The 19,399-nt window shown below is 40.7% G+C and overlaps 1 protein-coding gene across 1 annotated transcript in view; it reads right to left on the bottom strand.

Annotated features, from left to right (window-relative positions):
• The window catches only part of PRMT3 (protein arginine methyltransferase 3), an 881,955-nt gene that overhangs the window by 461,429 nt on the left and 401,127 nt on the right, over positions 1-19,399 (bottom strand). The window contains exon 11 of the mRNA XM_085643603.1: positions 17,253-17,331. Coding sequence (XP_085499729.1) covers positions 17,253-17,331 — 79 coding nt within the window. The remainder of the gene's footprint in view (positions 1-17,252; positions 17,332-19,399) is intronic.

The raw sequence follows: 19,399 nt of genomic DNA, 5'->3' as shown, positions 1-19,399 counted from the left end.
ATTCATGTGAAGAGAGACCTTTGAGAAAGAGGACAGCACCTGGAAACGCGTCAGGTCTGTGAACAATTACCGAAAGGATTACAATGCAAGTTGCCTGTTTTAAATAAAAGCCACATGGTTTTCTATCTGCATTGAGTGCGTCCCTGCTGCTTTTGGGCATTTGTTGGAATATATATATATATTGTCCGATACTAATTGTTACAGCAAAGTAGGTCGAGACCATTTGGGTGAAATTAAGAAATCTGTATCCTCCCTATTGGCACAATGGAAAAGAATGGGACTCTTGTCAAAGAATGAATATTTGTTCCTCAAAAATGATTTTCCAACGACAGCCACCCTGTATTTCATCCCTAAGGTTCACAAGGGTATTCACCCGGTACCTGGCAGACCCATCATCTCTGCTTGGAATAACCTTTTGGAAGCTATGTCGAAATATGTGGATTACTTTCTCCAACCTCATATGACCGCTTTGCCATCCTTTATTAAGGATACTGGTGATTTTTTAAATAAAATCAAGGCAATTGATTGGCAATCCACCTTTGTTCTAATCACACTTGACATAGCTTCCCTTTACACCAGTATTTTACATTCTCAAGGGTTAACTGCTGTCAAACATTTTTTAGATTCCCGTTCCATTAATTTCAAGGACCATAACACCATGCTCCTTCAAATGATTGATCTTTGTCTCAATAACAATCTGTTTTTGTTCGATAAAGTCCTATACAAACAGTTGAGGGGTGTGGCTATGGGGGCATGTTTTTCTCCAACCTATGCCTGCCTTTTGGTTGGTTGGTGGGAGGAACATGTCCTCAGAGCCAACCACAAAGATATGTGTGATGCACATATCCGGTACTATGGCAGATACATAGACGATATTTTTATCGTCTGGGAAGGTTCCACAGAGGAGGCCTCTTTATTTGTAGCATCCATTAACAACAACACGATGAACTTACATTTTACGGCTACTATCAGCACTGAGAGGGTGGAGTTCCTTGATGTGGAAGTGTCCATTATGGACCAACACATAAAAACTAAACTACATAGGAAAATCACTGCTGGCAATTCTATCTTACATGCCAGTAGTGCACACCCACCACACCTTATACGTAGCATACCCTACGGGGAATATCTTCGTCTACGTCGTATATGCAGCCGTTAATGTGATTTAGAACAGTGCCAACAAGAAGCTACCAATCGGTTCCTTGCCCGTGGGTATAAATCGGACAATCTGAAAAAAGCCCTTGACAAAGCTAATCTTTGTTCTCAGGAAATCTGCCTCACTACCAGACAACCTCAAACTACGAATCTCAGTTGGGAGGTGGACACAGAGGTCATTCAACCTATTAGACTCATTACCACTTTTTGCAAACAACACAAAAGCTTGCGACATATTATTTACAAACACTGGCCCATTGTTTTAACTGATATGACTCTCAAATTTTTGCTGCCCAATCTACCTAACATTACTTTCAGGAGAGCACCCTCAATGAGGGATGCGTTGGTCAAATCCAATCCTGAAGTCACGGAGAAGATTACGTGGTTATCACGTTTTGGCTTTTTCAAATGTGCTTCATGCTGTGCGTGCAAATTCGGAATTAATGTTTCCGAATACTGCACTGCATTTAGCAATGTTCCGGTACAAATCAAACAACATTTCACGTGCCGCACTGACTTTGCGGTCTATGTGTTAGAGTGTACCTGCCATTTGAGATATGTGGGGAGCACCAAACTACCGGTTTTTAACCGCATTTTGCAACACCTCCGTGGGTTTGTTAACTCGGACCCCACATATCCTGTTGCCCGACACTTCAAAGCTATTCATGCTAATAAGATCAGTGACTTAACATATTTTGTGATTGGCGCGGCACCACCTTCAATTCGGGGGGGCAACAGAGAAAAACAACTACGCCAGTTAGAATCCTCCTTCATCCTATTACTCGATACCAAGATGCCCAATGGGATGAACACGAGTGAGGATTTGCACAACTTTCTGTAAATATTTGTTTCATTGTAGTCTTTATACTTTTCCCTAATTGCAGTTGATCTAACAGTATTTGTAACATCCACTAGCGGTTTCTTGCCACTGGCAGCCTTGTATAGTTTGAGTATTCACTCTAATGCTTCTTGCTCTACCTTTTTCTCACTTCCCTTTTTGTATTTATTTTTCTTCATCCCTATATGTGCTTTCTAATTTTTCTTTTTTCTTTCTTCACTGCTCTTTTCTTGTGTTGGTCTTATTTTGATAATTAATGATCAAGAGTGTGTTGTGTTTAAATTCCAGAAATGAATTGTTTTTTTTTTTCAGAAACATGCAAGCCGTGGTTATGATTTGTAAATTAGCATTTCAGCATTTAGGGGCACTTGCCTTGTATTTTGTTTGCTATGATCTGCTTTGCTGCATTTTATGTATTAATTTGATATACTAACCCGGTCATTAATGTTTCTGATTGATTCTCGGTACTTCTCTAAGAGAACACACTTTTGGTTTGTAGTATTTTATTTATGTCTATTACCATTGAGCATCATGATTGGGTGAATTTGATTTTAAATTGGAAGGTCCGGCCCCAGCGCGTCAGGTGATCAAGATCGCGGAGGCGATCGAAACGCGTCCGAGGCGGACACTTGTCTGACAAAATGAATTAAAACGTCGGAATTGAAACTTTGGAACCGTTTGTTGTCTTTACTTTTGGACGTCAGCGTTGTGCATGGTGAAGAGGTCCATACCTGCTTTCAACTCCCTTTGTTTCATTGGGGAGTTCAGGACTTTGTCTCTATATATATATATTACCTACTGGCGGTCGCCAGTAGGTAGTTATAGTTAGGACCACGTTTCCATAGGAAATCCGCAACATTCTATTTTGAATAACTTTGGCGCCGGTTGACGAATCCTCGCGAATTTGTCAAAATAGGTGGGGCGCTACGCTCCGCTCCTACCCTGAAAGTCTCGGGGGGATTCGTCAAGCGGGGGCTGAGATAAAAGGGGGGTCCCAAAACGCGTTTTTCCCATGCATTTTTCCATAGGACCTTTAGACACAGCTACAGCCCGAACGGCTGAACAGAATTACTTGAAATTTGGAAGAGAGGTAGTCCTCAGGTCAAGGAAGTGCCTTTTGTAGGTTTGGTGTAAATCTGTTCAGTTGATTCTGAGAAAATAGCCTTTAAATCAATATATATATCTGAGCCAGCTTACGGTGCGCTTACGGTACGCTTACCGTACGCGTACGGTGGCGTGCGCGAGCGCGATTCTGATTGGCCCTTAGATCTTAGTAAACATTCTAATCGGTCGAAACCAGGAAGCGGCGGCCGCCATTTTCTCTCTCGCACTCTGAGGGGGGAGCTGATAAACAAATGCCAAAAACATATAAAGGGGCTGTTTAGACAGCGCCCATGCACATAACCATGTTAGTTGAGTCTTCAAAGATCCCCCAAGGCAAAAAACGGTAATTTTTTATTTTTCGAAAATTTCGCCGATTACGCTTACCGTACGAGTACGGTAAAAAATTATTAAAAAAAAAAAAAAACCCTCTCTCCACCCCGTGTGCAAATGGTGGCCGAAGGCCACCATTTGTGCATGGCATATAAGAGCACAGCATTTCCCAAAAAAATTTCAACAGATTACCTATCACAAGGAAGCGCATAATATGTCCTCCATGTGCGCACGGTGCGCGAAGTGCATCGTGCGTACATGGCCCATCTAGCGTAACGTGGGCACACGGTGCGCGTAGCGCACCGCGTGCCCACCGTGCGTGCACGGCACTAACTGCGTAAAGTGGGCGCGCGGTGCGCGTGCTCACTGTGCACGCACGGTGCGCGAAGCGCACCGTGCGCACACGGAACGAACTGCGTTAAGTGGGCGCGCACGCCACGAATGGCGTAAAGTAACTTAGCATTTAAAAAACCGTACAAATTCACTGAAAAAACCATAGGTTTCACACACGTTATAGTTAGGAATTAGCATTTAAAAAACCTTGCAAATTCACTGAAAAAACCATAGGTTTCACACATGTTATAGTTAGCGGAAATTTTACTGATAAAAAACCAATGAATTTCCCCCGTTATAGTTAGTGCAGGAAACTATAACTCACGCGACCGCAATCTTCTGCTGATGACATATGTGTCTTTATGAAAAAAAAATATTTGTAATATATGTATAGCTAAAAATTTATGGAAGAAGACATGGGCAAATAAGTGTCTAAATACAGTATTAGCATCAGCAGAGGATTGCGGTCGCGTGAGTTATAGTTTCCTGCACTAACTATAACGGGGGAATTTCATTGGTTTTTTTATCAGTAAAATTTCCGCTAACTATAACATGTGTGAAACCTATGGTTTTTTCAGTGAATATATATATATATATATATATATTATTTTCACGGGCAAAAAAAGACGCGTTTCGAGCACACAAGCTCTTGGTCACAAGACCATAAGTTCCGGGTTCAGTGCATTTAAAGACATGCCAGACATGGAAAAAAGACTCATTAATTCATATAATCTCAGGCACCGAGAATAAAAGAAGAAATGAAAAATACAAAATAATATTTTGTCAAATTACTGCGTAATGATGTCAAGTAAATTGAACATAGTTTTTAAAGAATTCAAAAACATACAGTCACTGTATGATAAACCACTGTGTTATACATAAATCTATGAGAACCATATTGAATTAGTGTCCTTCATTCAGCTGAAATTGTATATGTACATTATCAAACTTGTAGTAAGTATTTACATATGAATAAGAAGACATAGGAAAAGGTACAAATTCCTTTGCTCTCAAGTCCCACAAACAATCAAGGTATAGTACCTTATTCATAAGGAAAAAAGAGACTAAATTACTGTGTTCACATGATGCTCACATAATCCCTCCTCTGTGTTCCCACCAGGTCTATAAAGATCAAGGTGCATTTATAAAAAAATGAAAATAATATATATATATATATATATATATATATATATATATATATATATATATATATACATATTTACACACACACACACATATATATATATATATTCTCACCAAAGTCCCTACAAGGACGCTTTGGAGCACTCCACGGTATTTATGCCTTTGTATGTTTAAAATTTGCACATGCGTTTCAGCATTCCCTGCCTTAATCAATGCACATAATTAATTTTTGCCTAAATTTAAAGCATTTTCATGGTGAGGGACGACGGACTAACATGTCATTAATTCATAAATCTTACATGTCCGGCATTACTGCAAAGTTCATTTACATTGTCTCTTAGTGAGTGTGGCTTGATATTCACCAGGTCGGTGTTTCAAGAACGTAAGGATTTCAGTTGCTTAACTGGTACCTATGGCTACACACCTAGGAGGCAGGAGTACGTCAGGGCGAGGACTTGGCTTCATTTTATCGCCTGGATATGGTGAGCGAACTGGTGTGACAAACAATGGTGGCTTGTATTCTCACTACTACTGTGGCAATTTGAGGAGATCATGAATGACCTGCTTACTTTTCAAGTATCGGGGGATTTAGGGCACATGCTTCCCTATCACAGTATCAAGAGTAATGCTACTGCAACATCCGAGGATCATAGCTGAATGCATATTCTTTCTTTTCTCTTCTGATTCTCAAAACAAACACTGCGCCTTAGTATTACCTCAATGTCTTGGGGCGTACAAGGAGACTTGGAGACCAAACAAGTGTCTGTGGTCTGAATCCGCCCACAACCGCTATTTATTATATGAGATCATCCACAGCAAAGGAAAAACCAATCAACTTGGGCATTGATGCAGTGCACTTGATAAAGAGCACCAAGTGGCAAGAAGACTGTGGTACACCTAAAAAGATGTGTATTCACCAGACACCACATCTGACCTCTCGGGTGGATTGAGAGCTAAATTTAAAGCTTCTGCCTGCGAATATTCTAAAGTAGAGTCTAAAGTAGAGTCCACAATGAAGGATGGAGGCGGGAGAAAAGTGTATTCTTGGTAGGCGTAAATCACCCATAATTGCTTTTACGCTGAGGCAACTTCTTTGTTCTGTGCACTTTTCCATTGGTGCTTGAAAAGATTACCAGGTATCTTGGAAACAAAAGTAAAATGAAGGGAATGGCTAGCCTAGTGTTGAGACAGAATATCAAGTTGGAAATTTTGACTTACACAAATATCGAGTTGGAAATACCGTGATTCAGAAATATGGTCAAGAATATCGAATTTAAGGTAACAAATATCGTTTTTAAGAATATAGAAGTCATTAATATTGTTTGGAAAAATATAGTTTAAAATATCGATTTTTTTTTAATTAGTGTTATGTATTTTAGTTTATATTTTAACCCCTTGCATGCTCATGACGGAACCACTCCGTCATGAGCCACGGGCGTGCTGTGCTCATGACGTAGTGGTTCCTTCATGCTGCAGCCGTTGGCGGCCGCTCCGCCCACGCGGCGCTGTTTCCCCGCCTGTGCGGGCGATCAGCGCAAGTGGGTGGAGTCATGACGGAACCACGCCGTCATGAGCACAGCTCGCCCGTGACTCATGACGGCGTGGTTCCGTCATGAGCATAGCGGCGCCGCGCTCACCCCAAACCCCCCCAGCGCTGCGGCGGAATTCGCGCCGCAGCGAAGGGGTTAAATGTATGTGATGTAGGTTTTTTGTATGAGTAGTGTTTATGTTTTTTAATATAGGAGTTCCATTTTTAGTAGTTATCAATTTTGTTTAAATTAAATTCTGTGTTTTTTAATTCCGTAGCAGGTTGTGGGTTTATAAGGGGATAGAATAGGAAGTAATTTAACTATAATAAATTAATGATTATTTTTTATTTATTTAGATTTTATGGTGTTAACTGTGGGAAGTAATTTATTTGTAATTAATTATTAATTGGTTATTTAATATTAATTAATTGATACATATGGTAATTGTGTAAAAAAGAAATTAGGTGCAGGTTGTGGGGTTTAGAGGGGTAACGGGTGAGAAGTAATTTATTGTTGATTAATGAATAATTAGTAGTTAATTTATATTAATTACTTGATTAGAAATTAATTACGGGAATTGTGTAATTAATTTTAGGTGTGGGTTGTGGGGTTTATAGGTGTAAAGGTTGGGAAGTAATTTATGTTTAATTAATTAATAATTAGTTGTTAATTTATATTAACCAATCAATTGATAATTAATTATGGTAATTGTAGTACACGGTAAGCCAGATTCTTGTTCAATTCAGTTGTATAAAGAGGACAAAGGAGAGTGGTATTGAACCGCAGAGCGAGACGCGACAAGAGACGATTGTTGGCAACATTGTTGCAGAAAACATGGACTAGATTAGGGAGAGAGAGAAAGACCCTGAAAGGCTGTTCAACGATGTAGATATAACTGAGGAGCCGAACAGCTATGTTGTAGAGGGCAGTATAACGAAGCCAACGGGGTATAAGGAGATCTTTAAGACGTTGGAGAAAATAACAAAGTGCTAGACATCGAAATGGTGGGAGAGCAGGTCACTAACCCGGTACCTAGAAGTTGGCAGGGTACCGGGAGGTCTAAGGATACTAATTGCTTCCACCTACGAGAACCCGCATCCAGAGATGTTAAAAGAATGGGCAGAGAGCAACGCCGATTCTTCTAAACGGATTCTGACTATACTAGTGAAATATGCAGGTATTGGCAGGCTGGCGCTTTTAAAAGAGACTGAGCTCCTTAACGTGGAACTGAATAAACTACCGGAGCAGGAGGCAATTCAGAAAATGCACTCTGAAATGCAAGAGAGGGTGAAGAAGTATGAACAGGTCATCAAAGACCGCAAGGCTACAAAATTCCGGCGAGATAAGCTGGATTACCAGCGAGGTCAAATCTTCACATTCTCCAAAGATTTGAGGGAATCAGACAACAGACGTTGTCCCAGAGCTTACAATCAAAGCCATTGCCTAATAATGAGGAAACCAGCTCAGAGCCCAGTTTGGAGGTGGACACAGATAACGAGGATGGGAGACAATTGATCGGCAAACTACCCACAGTGGAATATGAGATCCGTTTTTTACGGTGGGACAGAAATATAGACTGTTGGTAAGCCAGGAAAGAACATATCGAGGAGGTGGAAGAGGTGGAGGAAGAACAGGTGGTCAGGAAGAACAAATGGCCAGCAAGGGAGCACAGAAAAAGACCAAATGACTTTGGACACTTCGAATTGCAATGTAATAAATTTAACAGACCTTGCATTAAATACAGGGGAAATTAATATTCTTTCACATGGATTATTTTATTGTGTTTCGGAGAATATGGACTATGTCCAAACAAGAATTGATTGTTTTAAAGTCATACAAAAATTAAGGTTAGCCAAGTTTTTTGAAACTTGCAAAAAAACTGTAGTGGTGCAGCGAGAGGCACCAACTGGTGGTTAGAGTTTGGAGGTTTCTGATTTTATTTTCTTACGTGACCTGGATAGTTTATCCAGGGATGATGCAACTGAGCTTACAGATGATGTTTTGGCCAGGGAACAGGTTTTGTATTTTTATGGTAGACCTGTTACTCCATTCAAACCCAGGTTGATTTTCCTGACTATGGTCCCGGAGGTTTCTATTGATACATTTACTGATCTGATAGTTCAGGACCTCAAGAAACTTTACACACATTTTGAGTACGGAGAAATATCTGATCCATCCAAAATAATTACTTGAGTTTGGTGAAAACGTTAGACTCCCATCCTGACATAGTGGTAAGACAAGCAGACAAAGGGGGGAATAATGTCTTATGGCCGCTAGCTATGTATCAGGAAGAGGCATTAAGCCAACTCAGTTTCCACCTGCGCTATGAAAAGTAGATAAAAACACCTTACAGGGGGTAACCACCCACTTCAATTCTGAGAGACAAGCTCATCTTTACAGAAGTAAAGCAAAGACACATTCAGACAGATTCAGGGCAGCCCATAAGGTTCATCACTGGCTTTAGCAATCAACATCAGGAGATCTGTGCCATTTTCCAAAAGCATTGGCACTTGATTTGTAGTGGCCCAATTCTAGGTCTTTAAATCCACAAAAGACCCCTGCTAACGTTCCGGAAGGCTAGATCTATGAGAAATGATTTAGTCAATAACACTCCTGGAATGAAACAACAGCAGAGCTAGCTTAGTGGCAGTAAAGGATTTTGGCGCTGCCATAAATGTATGGCATGCAATTTTTGGGTGAATACAACTGAGGTGCCTCTGCCATTTTCTGATATCAAATGCCAGATTCTAAAACCGTTAACATGCAGAAGTGAATATGCCGTTTATGACTTGAAGTGTAGTTGTCACAAACTATATAAAGGGAGTTCTATCCTAAGGGTACACGAATCCATCCTACAACACATTTGTATCATCAAACACAAGGATCAAACGTATCCTGTTGCAAGACACTTCGAGCAGATCCACAACAGTGACGTTAACAATCTAGTATACTTTGTGTTAGATCAAGTGTTAGCCAGACCAACGGGTGGCAATAGAGAGAGGCATTTGAGGCAGTTATAATGAAGATACATCCTAAGATTCAACACAAAGATCCCACATGGCCTCAACACTGAAGAGGATTTAAATGTCCACCTGCAATATTATGATGAATTTTTCATTGTGGGTATTTTACGATATAAGACCTCACGAAATGTTCACATTCTTGTATCTAGTGTTTACAGAAACAAAGTTCAATGAAGTTGCTTCTACAACTCTGTTTCCCAGAATAATCCAGACCATGAATAATGCATTGTTTGTATGTGTTTTCACAGGGTTTTTACTTTTTGGGGGTATTTATACATGTGATTAGTTTGATTATCCACAGCAAAGGAAAAACCAATCAACTAGGGCATTGCAGCAGGGCAATTGGATAAAAAGCACCATGTGGCAAGAAGACTGTGGTACAACTGAAAAGATGTGTATTCACCAGACACCACATTTGACCTTTTGGGTGGCGTGAGAGCTAAATTTAAAGCTTCTGCATGCGAATATTCTAAAGTAGAGCCTAAAGTAGAGTCCACAATGAAGGATGGAGGTGGGAGAAAAGTGTATTCTCCGTAGGCGTAGCAACAAATGTTTCTGAGGATCACATGAATGATTATACTAAATCTCCCATAGTTGCTTTGTTCTGTGCACTTTTGCATTGGTGCCTGAAAAGATTCCCAGGAACCTCGGAAACAAAAGTAAAATCAAGTTGAATGGCTAACCTGGTGCTGAGACAGAATATCGAGTTGGAAATATCATGATTCAGAAATATCGACAGCAAGAATATCATGGTCAAGAATATCGAATTTAAGGTAAGAAATGTCATTTTTTAAAATATAGAAGTCACCAATATTCTTAATAAATTAATGATTATTTTTATTTATTTATATTTTATAGTGTTAACTGTGGGGAATAATTTATTTGTAATTGATTATTAATTGGTTGTTAATTAATATTCATTGAGAATTAATTATGGTAATTATGTAAAAATATTTAGCTGCAAGTTTTGGGGTGTATGGGGTAAAGGGTGAGAAGTAATTTATTTTTGAATAATGAATAATTAATTAATTTATATTAATTAATTGGAAATTAATTATGGAAATAGTGTAATGAATTTTAGGGGTGGGTTGAGTGGTTTATAGGGGTAAAGGGTGGAAAGTAATTTTTGTTTAATTAATAATAATTAGTTGTTAATTTATATTAACTAATTAATTGATAATAATGGTAATTGTGTGATTTTGTTAGATGTGGGTTGTGGGGTTTATGGAGTAAAGGGTGGGTAGTCATTTATTTTTAATTAATTACTAATTAGTTCGTAATAAATATTGATTAATTAATTGAAAATTAAATATGGAATTTGTGTAATTAATTTTAGGTGTGGGTTATGGGGTTTCCTTAAAGTGTAAGGAAGTAATTTATGTTTGATTATTAATTGCTTGATCATTAATGTTAATTAATTAATTGATATTTAACTAGGGCAGTTGTTTATTTTTTTTGTGTGTGGGTTTTACTTTTGTAAGGGTAAAGGTTGGGGAGTAAATTAATTTACTTAAGAACTTTTTATATACTATTTGTTTTTAATTGAAAATAAGTTTTAATTGTGCAATACATTTTTTTACAGTTAAATTTGACCAGTGGTTTGTGGGGAATATAGGAGTAAAGTGTGGGAAGTTTATTAATTTTTATGAGTTTTAATTTGTATTTTAATTAATATTTCTTTAATTGGTAATTAATTATGTTAATTATATTAAGTAATTTTTTTGATAAAATCTAGATGTGGGTTGTGAATTGTGTGGTGTTATTGGGTAGAAAATAAAAAAGTAAATTGATGTAATAATGTTTTAGATTCTAAGTAATTTCTAATTAAAAATATTTCTTTAACCATTATTTTTTATTATATTTAATATAAAATGTATAGGTCGTTTTCATTTGTAATAAATATATTTGTATTTAATTTTTTTATATATTTATATTTTGTTTTATTTATTTTGTTTTTTAAATATTTGTGTTGTTAATATTTGTGTTGTTAATATTTTGTTGGTTATAACTTTTGCACTGACTGGAGTGAGAATATTAATTGATACCCCTTTGCAATCTAACATTTTCCCTACTGCTGAAGTGGGAATAGTAGGTTTTACCTCTCCGCTATCCAACACCTTCCCTACTGTTGCACTCATTGGAGTGGGAATAGTAGTTTTTACCTCTCTACTACCCAACACTTTCCCTACTGTTACACCCACTGGAGTGGGAATAGTAAGTTTTACTCCGCCACTGTCGAACACTTTCCCTACTGTTGTACTCACTGGAGTGGGAAAAGTAAGTTTTACTCCTCCGCTATCCAACACTTTCCCTACTGTTGCAGGCATTGGGGATCGGAATAGTCATTTTTACCTCTCCGCTATCCAACACTTTCCCTACTATTTACACTCATTCGATTGGGTATAGTAATTTTTGCCCCTGTGCTATCCAAAACTTTCACTACTGATGCACTGACTGGAGTGGTAAATTTAAGTTTAAAGATTTTTAAATAGTTAAAGTGTTTAATTTATAATAGAATGGATTTTTTAATAGTGTTTATGTCACTGGTGTATATATATATATATATATATATATATGTAGATTTTTATATAATTTTAAAATTATGAAACACATTAAAATGAATAGTTTATATATATATTGATTATTATGTAGGTGTTTACATTTTTTTAAATTAAGTTCATTTGTTAAAATGTATATTAAATCCACTATTTACTAATGTATATAAATCGATATTTTGTACAACTATATTTATAACATCCGATATTTTTTCCGATATTTTTGTACTTACCAGTTTAAGTATATGGAGTTGATATTTTTGCATTCTATATTTTTTTGTTGACATTTTTTACATCGATATTCTGTCAGAGAACCGGCTAATAACACTTCACCCTTTTGTGATGTCTGATTTACAGAACCCTCCTCGTTAGCCTTGGAATCACCCAGCACGGATGAAAATCGAGGTGAGAGAGAAGCAGGAATCGGGTAACATGATTGACTATGAATGATATGCTGGGCAGCAAAGAGAGGATAAGGCCAAACAATGAGTAATCCTCATGGGTAGTGGTGGTTTAGGCACGACTGATCAAGCCTGGACAGCTGGAGTTTGTGACTGAGGAACCTGCAGATCTTCCTGGTACTAAAAATCATGCATCAAGCCAGAGCCAGTTTTAGGGGCTGGTAATTATTATTATTATTATTATTAATGGCATTTGTTAAGCGCATGGTTGCACACGGAACAGTGCGTCCCCGCGCTGACAGTTCCACTAACATCACAAGCAACAATCATGGCGGGGAGTGAAGAGCAGGAGAACTATACTAAATTAAGTTTTGGGAAAAAGACGGGTTTTCAACCTTTGTCTAAACCTCGTTTCAGACGGTTCCATTCTCAATTCGATGGGAAGGTCATTCCAGCCCTTACTGGCAAGGTATCGGAAGGACCGTCCTCCCATCCTTGCTCTGTGAGTCCGTGGAGCAACTAACAACATATTGCCCATTGACCTAAGAGAGCGTGAAGGTCGATAGACTGGAAGCAGTGCTTGTAGATAAGAAGGAGCTTTTAGATGAGCAATGCGATGGGCAATGCACATCATTTTGAATGTAATTCGTTCCCTTATCGGGAGCCAATGTAAGGAACGCAGGGCATTTTTCCCGGAGGCCCTTCTAGGGAGGTTCAGAACAAGCCTAGCAGCTGCACTTTGAACGCGCTGCAACTGCATTAGACCTTTGTTACTTAGTCCGCATAGGAGGGAGTTCCCATAGTCTAAATGGGAAGTGACCAAGGCATGTATCATTGTTTTTCTGGCGCTAGGAGGCAATAGGTCAAGAATCTTCCCCAGGACCTTTAGAATACCATAGCATTTACCAGCCACATTACCCACATGGTTAGTGTAGGCAAGATTGGAATCAAGGAGTATGCCGAGGTTCTTGACTGTTTCAACCGGGACAGGAACAGAACCCAGTTCTAAGGGCCACCAAGCGGATGTCCAGATGGATGGACAGGGACCAACAATAAGAACTTCCGTCTTATTGCCATTGAGGCGGAGGTAGTTCAGCTTCATCCACCCATCAAGTGCTACCAGGCATGCCAAAAATTTCTCAGCCTCCACAACTGGGTCACGAGACAGACTGATCACCAGTTGTGTATCGTCTGCGTAAGAAACTATGGCAACACCATATGACTCCACCAGTTTAGCAAGAGGTTCCATGTACAGATTGAATAATGTGGGGCTCAGAATCGAGCCTTGTGGAACCCCTTGTTTGAGACATCTAATACTGGATTTGCACGGTGGACAGTGCACTTGAAATCTTCTGTTATTAAGAAAGGACACCAACCACTCGTGGGCTGGACCGGTTATGCCCTTCTCTCTCAAACGGTCCAGTAAAACGGAGTGTGACACGGTGTCAAACGCCGCACTTAAGTCCAATAGGACCAGTGCGGTCGTGTGACCCTCATCCGCCTGGCACCGCAGCAGTTCCGTCGACAGAAGGAGAACGGTCTCTGTCGAGTGTTTGGCTCTAAATCCCGACTGAGACGGGTGAAGGATCTTATTATCTTCCACGAATCTCACCAACTGTCGGTTAACCAATTTCTCAACTACCTTCGCACAATAGGGGAGGAGCGAGATAGGTCTCAGATTGTCCAGTTGTGATATGCTGATATGAGCTTTCTTTTTTATCGGGACAACTTGGGCCAGTTTCCAGTCGTCCGGAACTAAGCATTCTTGGAAGGAAAGAGAGGCCAAGTTTCCTATGTGTTCAGCTACCTGGGGGAGATGACTGCGAAGAATCCTCGCTGGAACAGCATCTAATGGCGAGCCAGAGTGAATATTCGATAGAATATTAATTAACTCCTCAGTTTGGGGGACCACAAATTTCCCAATAGTATTCTTAACCTGTATTTCGCGGTAAGAGTTGGGCCGATCTGTGTGTTCTGTGATGGTCTGGAAAGAGTCATAGATCTTTTCTACCTTCCCAACAAAGAAGTCAGCGATCTTATTGCATGATTCAGTCGAGGGGGGAGCTTCCCCTGAACTAGCTAACGGGGAGGAGAGTTCCTTTAAGATCCTAAATAGCTCTTTAGAGGTATTCTCTGAGCAGTCAATCCTCTTACTGTAATAGTCTCTTTTAGACTTCCTGATTCGTTTATGATACGCCTTTAATTCACTCTTGTAGACTTCGCGTAGTGAAGGGGCATAATCCACTCTCCATCTACGCTCAAGAGTTTTACATTTGGTTTTGGCTGCTCGTAGCTCAGCAGTAAACCACGGAGCAGATTTCATGCTCCGAGCCATAGCTTTCTGAGTCCAGGGTGCAACTTTATTCAATGCACTCTCAACCCACTCGTCATACATCCTGCACGCCTCAGTCAGGTTATTACTGGGTTTTGGGTATCCCTGTCCTAGGGCATGACTGAATCCATCATGACTGAATTTCCTCCAGTCTCTGCGCCTAATAGCCAGGGGTTTCAGTAAGGACCCTCTGTTGGTCAAACATCTAAGTTTAAAAGGGATCAAGTAATGATCTGACCATACGATCTTAATCGGGTCAGATACACTTATATCTTCCCAATTAGTAAAGATAGGATCCAGCAAGTGTCCTGCTTGGTGGTGGCCTTGTTATCGGCCAACACAAACATAAGAGCTTCCAACGATTTAATCAGGGCTACAGCCTCTCTACATTTGACATCGTCCAGATGTATGTTGAGGTCTCCTACAATCATGAATTTATTATGACGTAGAGCAGAGAGCGTTAGAGCCTCAAGGAGGCTCTCAATGAACGCAGTCGCTGCACCAGGCGGGCGATAAATAAGGTAGCCCTTGATGGTACAGTTAGGGCCAACCGAGATGGAAAATAGCCCAGCTTCACAATTATTGATGGCAGTCGGCTCGAGAGTACAAGTAAGCTTGGTTTTATGTACAATCGCTATCCCCCCCCCCTTCTGACTCCCTCTATTGATTTGGAGAATGTTATAGCCAGCGGGAAGGGCCTCAACAATGTCAGGGAGGGACTGCTCATCCAACCACGTTTCTGTTAGAAAAACCAAGTCAGGGTTGTCGTCGATAAGCAAGTCATATATATCCAAACTATGGCGTTTCAACGATCGACAATTCAGTAAGAAGGAAGCAAGTTCGTTACCTTCCTTACACAACTCCAGATCTTTGCACATAGTATAACCGCACCCCACACACTTCAAAGGCCATTGCTCCATGTGCAGCGTGTGAGCGCAGCCCGATGGCGGTACCTTGCGCAGATGTAGAAGCGCCTGCCTCGTGTATGCCATCGTCCTACACTGGTCAGAGATGGTGTGGCCAGGGGGACGGGCCCTGGGCCGCGTCAGGTCGCGGACGGGTGCAGACGGGCTTCAGGGTGACGCTTAAATAGGCGTCGGCACAAAAAGACTAGAGCGCTACCCCCAGTAAGAAGCGCTGGTATGGTCGGCTCAAATGTGCAAAAGGAAGCGTTTCTGTGCAAAGTGCAGTCAGCAGCAATAAAGTTTTTTAAAAAACAGGTTTTAAAAGCAGTGGATCAAATTCAACAATCGGGCAACATTAAAATGCAATTCCCAACTCGTTTTGTATCTCCACCCCCAGAGCGTCACTTCTATCAATGTTAGTAGTGCGCGGTCGCTTCAGGGTGACGCTTAAATAGGCGTCGGCACAAAAAGACTAGAGCGCTACCCCCAGTAAGAAGCGCTGGTATGGTCGGCTCAAATGTGCAAAAGGAAGCGTTTCTGTGCAAAGTGCAGTCAGCAGCAATAAAGTTTTTAAAAAAACAGGTTTTAAAAGCAGTGGATCAAATTCAACAATCGGGCAACATTAAAATGCAATTCCCAACTCGTTTTGTATCTCCACCCCCAGAGCGTCACTTCTATCAATGTTAGTAGTGCGCGGTCGCTTCAGGGTGACGCTTAAATAGGCGTCGGCACAAAAAGACTAGAGCGCTACCCCCAGTAAGAAGCGCTGGTATGGTCGGCTCAAATGTGCAAAAGGAAGCGTTTAGAGGGGGTTAACTCAAAGCAACAAAAGTAACACTAAAGCGTGAAAAGGGTATTGGCCCACACGAAGGGGGTAAAACAGGGAACTGAGGTAGATGAGCAGCATGCATGCAAATGTGTCAACTGTCTATTCTAACTGTATCAAAAAAGTATTTTATGAATGAAAGACAGACTCCTAGTTTTCGAATCGGCAGAAATTATTGTGCCGCAAAACATCACCTAGGCAGCCTTGCAATTTATGATGCTACAGAATACTGTGGTTGTGCATTTACTGTATGGAGCTGTACACAAATACTGTACCACAGACCATTTTTTTTAAATTTAATGTTCATGATGCACCACTTCACACCACTTAAGTCTTGTGGATATCAAAACTGCATTGATGAGAAGCCAATATAGTGCATTCCTGCAAACAACTTGGAATTATAAACCATATTATTTCAATATATAACATCACATTAACAAAATGAACCTAAGCATAGATTTGCATAAAAGAAAAAAGTTAGTGATTTATACCTTTTGGGAGGAAATGTATCTTATTTAAGAGACAGAGAGTTCCAAAGCCTATTCTTCATGCCATGTCCCTGAAAACATCATTAATTCCGAGGTCTGAATACCCGATCTAATGCATTCCTATTACAAATATTGTAAATGATGCCTTGAAGCTGGCTTTAATGGCAACATCTTTCATCTCTAGTGGGAACTCTCTCAGTCAAGCATAGCTTATTCACAGGCTGAGGTCTCATGTGGTTCCTCCAGCATCAGATTAGCCATTTTCCAACACAGAATAACTTCACACCAACCTGATCCGCCTTCTGCCAAATATTTGTCCTTCGCGAAGATCACGGAATCCAGCATTGACTCAAAAAGGAGGAAGTATCCCTAAAGAGAGAAAAGTATACATCCGGTAATCAGTTTACAAAGAGGCGGGCAGCTAGCGCTAATCTATGTTTAGCAAAACCGAATGATGGGATGCAATCGCTTGGCAAAGAAATGCAATTGGCTCTCCTTAAAACACACAATATTACACATTTACAATATGCAAGACTGCTGATTCGGTTTTTTTACACTTGTCATAAGATGTGTAGATCACCAATTTTAAAGCTACACATGCAGATATTTTAAGTAGGCAACCTAAAGACAGTTCAATAATCAATTGAGCAATGACTTCCTAAATTGTGACAGAAACATTATAGCAATGAGTTAGCAACATTGATGAGCACTGAACAGATAGGATGTAAATTAAACAATAATTTTGAATGTCTTAATTGGCTTAATATGGGTGCCATGAAGAGGCAAGTAAAAGTTAAATGTTGTCAGCTGAATAGATAAGCAAATAGCTGTATGCGATTTGACTGGGCAAATAAAGCTATTTGAAAAGGAACTTGTAGTTGGGGATTATACACAAAAACACAAATTATTTATTCTCTCTTGGCTTTTTAAGGAGTTAGGCCATTTTGCATAGCGTATTGTACCCAAACCATACTGTTCCCACAAGCCACTGCTCGAGGTAGCTCACTCTCTGAGTAAGTTCCGTTGCACTGGGTGAAAATCCGTTTCATCAAAGACCCGCACCCAGACCGCTGTGCCCGCCTCACGATCTCAAATCACACCCTAGAGTTTGGACTCTTTTTTTACCCCATAACTGACAGTCACACCTGAGAACTTCATATTTGAAAAGAAAAAAAACCAAGAGACCCTGTATCCTGGGCAGAGGAGTCCTCTGGGACCCTGGGCAGTATGCGTCTACTGTCTGTCGGAACGCTAGCTAACTCCAAATGATAGCACTCTCCTCCAGTGAAATGCCATGAACACTTGTGAGCTGTCGAAAGCACGGAGGAGCTTTTCAACATTTGACAGTCCATACATATCCCTGAAATCAAATACAATTATGCATCTGTGACGGGCGGAATAGAGTTGTCCCTCACATCTGCAATAGTTCCAATTGCGAAATAGGTGCACAGAACTCAACAAAAGTTTAACCTTTCGGAAGCTTTTTCAAGGCACCAGGCCAGTGTTTCTTACAAGTAATCTTAATTCATTTATGTTGTAGTAACCAAGAACAGCATTAAATGAGTTGGAAACTCAAAGCCATAGTGGCACAGTCCCACTAAGGTATTATGCAACCACATTCCTTAATCTCCAGTGACACTGCAAAAGGTACTGGAAAAGGTCAAGATGTGAATCTTCAGGGCTATCCAAACGGGAGAAACCAGCAGTGGCAGCCGGCACTGATCGGGGTGGCAGGGCGGAGAGCGGGGGGTTTGGAGTGGAGAGAGGGGATAAAGAAAAAATAAATGTAAATGTAAATGTAGTGCATTTATATAGCGCTCCGCACATACCCTAAAGGGTCTCTCAGGCGCTGTGCACATACCGCTGTGGAACCCTTGCTGGCCTTTCCCTGTGAAGTGCCCACTCCTGGGCACCCCCAAGGTGAAGCCAGGCATCCTAGCGCTTTTGGGGCCGTTGTGGAGATTAAGCAAGCTATTGCCCAGAGTTGCAGAGTGGGACCCATGATTAGAATAGGCACCGAGGCGAGAATTATCGGGTCCGGGGAAATTGAGCCCAAGACCCGCCGAGGCAGGAATTGAACCCTGGTCTGGGCCAGACCTCTGCATCAGGGTCTGCCGCTCTAACCATTGAGCCACACTTCTCCACGTACCTCCTAGCTGCGTCTTTTCACCGTTGTCTCTCCGGCACAAACAGGAACAGAGCATCCAGGAAGCACCCAGGCTCCCCTAGGCCAATCACAATGCTGCAATGCAGCGCTGTGATTGGTCTGGGCGCCGTGGTTCAGCGCTCAGGCAGGGCCTGCGAGCCTGGGCATGTTCTCCACCCAGGCTGTAATGCAGCCTGGGTGGAGAATATGCAAAGTCAGTATAACTGTTTATGAACCCGAGAGAGCCTGCCAAACATTCATGCGCACTTACATAGTGCCACCACTCCTCCC

The sequence above is a fragment of the Triturus cristatus genome, chromosome 3_1 (genome assembly GCF_964204655.1).
Source record: "Triturus cristatus chromosome 3_1, aTriCri1.1, whole genome shotgun sequence".
Taxonomy (NCBI): Eukaryota; Metazoa; Chordata; class Amphibia; order Caudata; family Salamandridae; genus Triturus; species Triturus cristatus.
The sequence above is the reverse complement of the archived record's forward strand: the minus strand, read 5'-3'. Positions and strand labels throughout refer to the sequence as shown.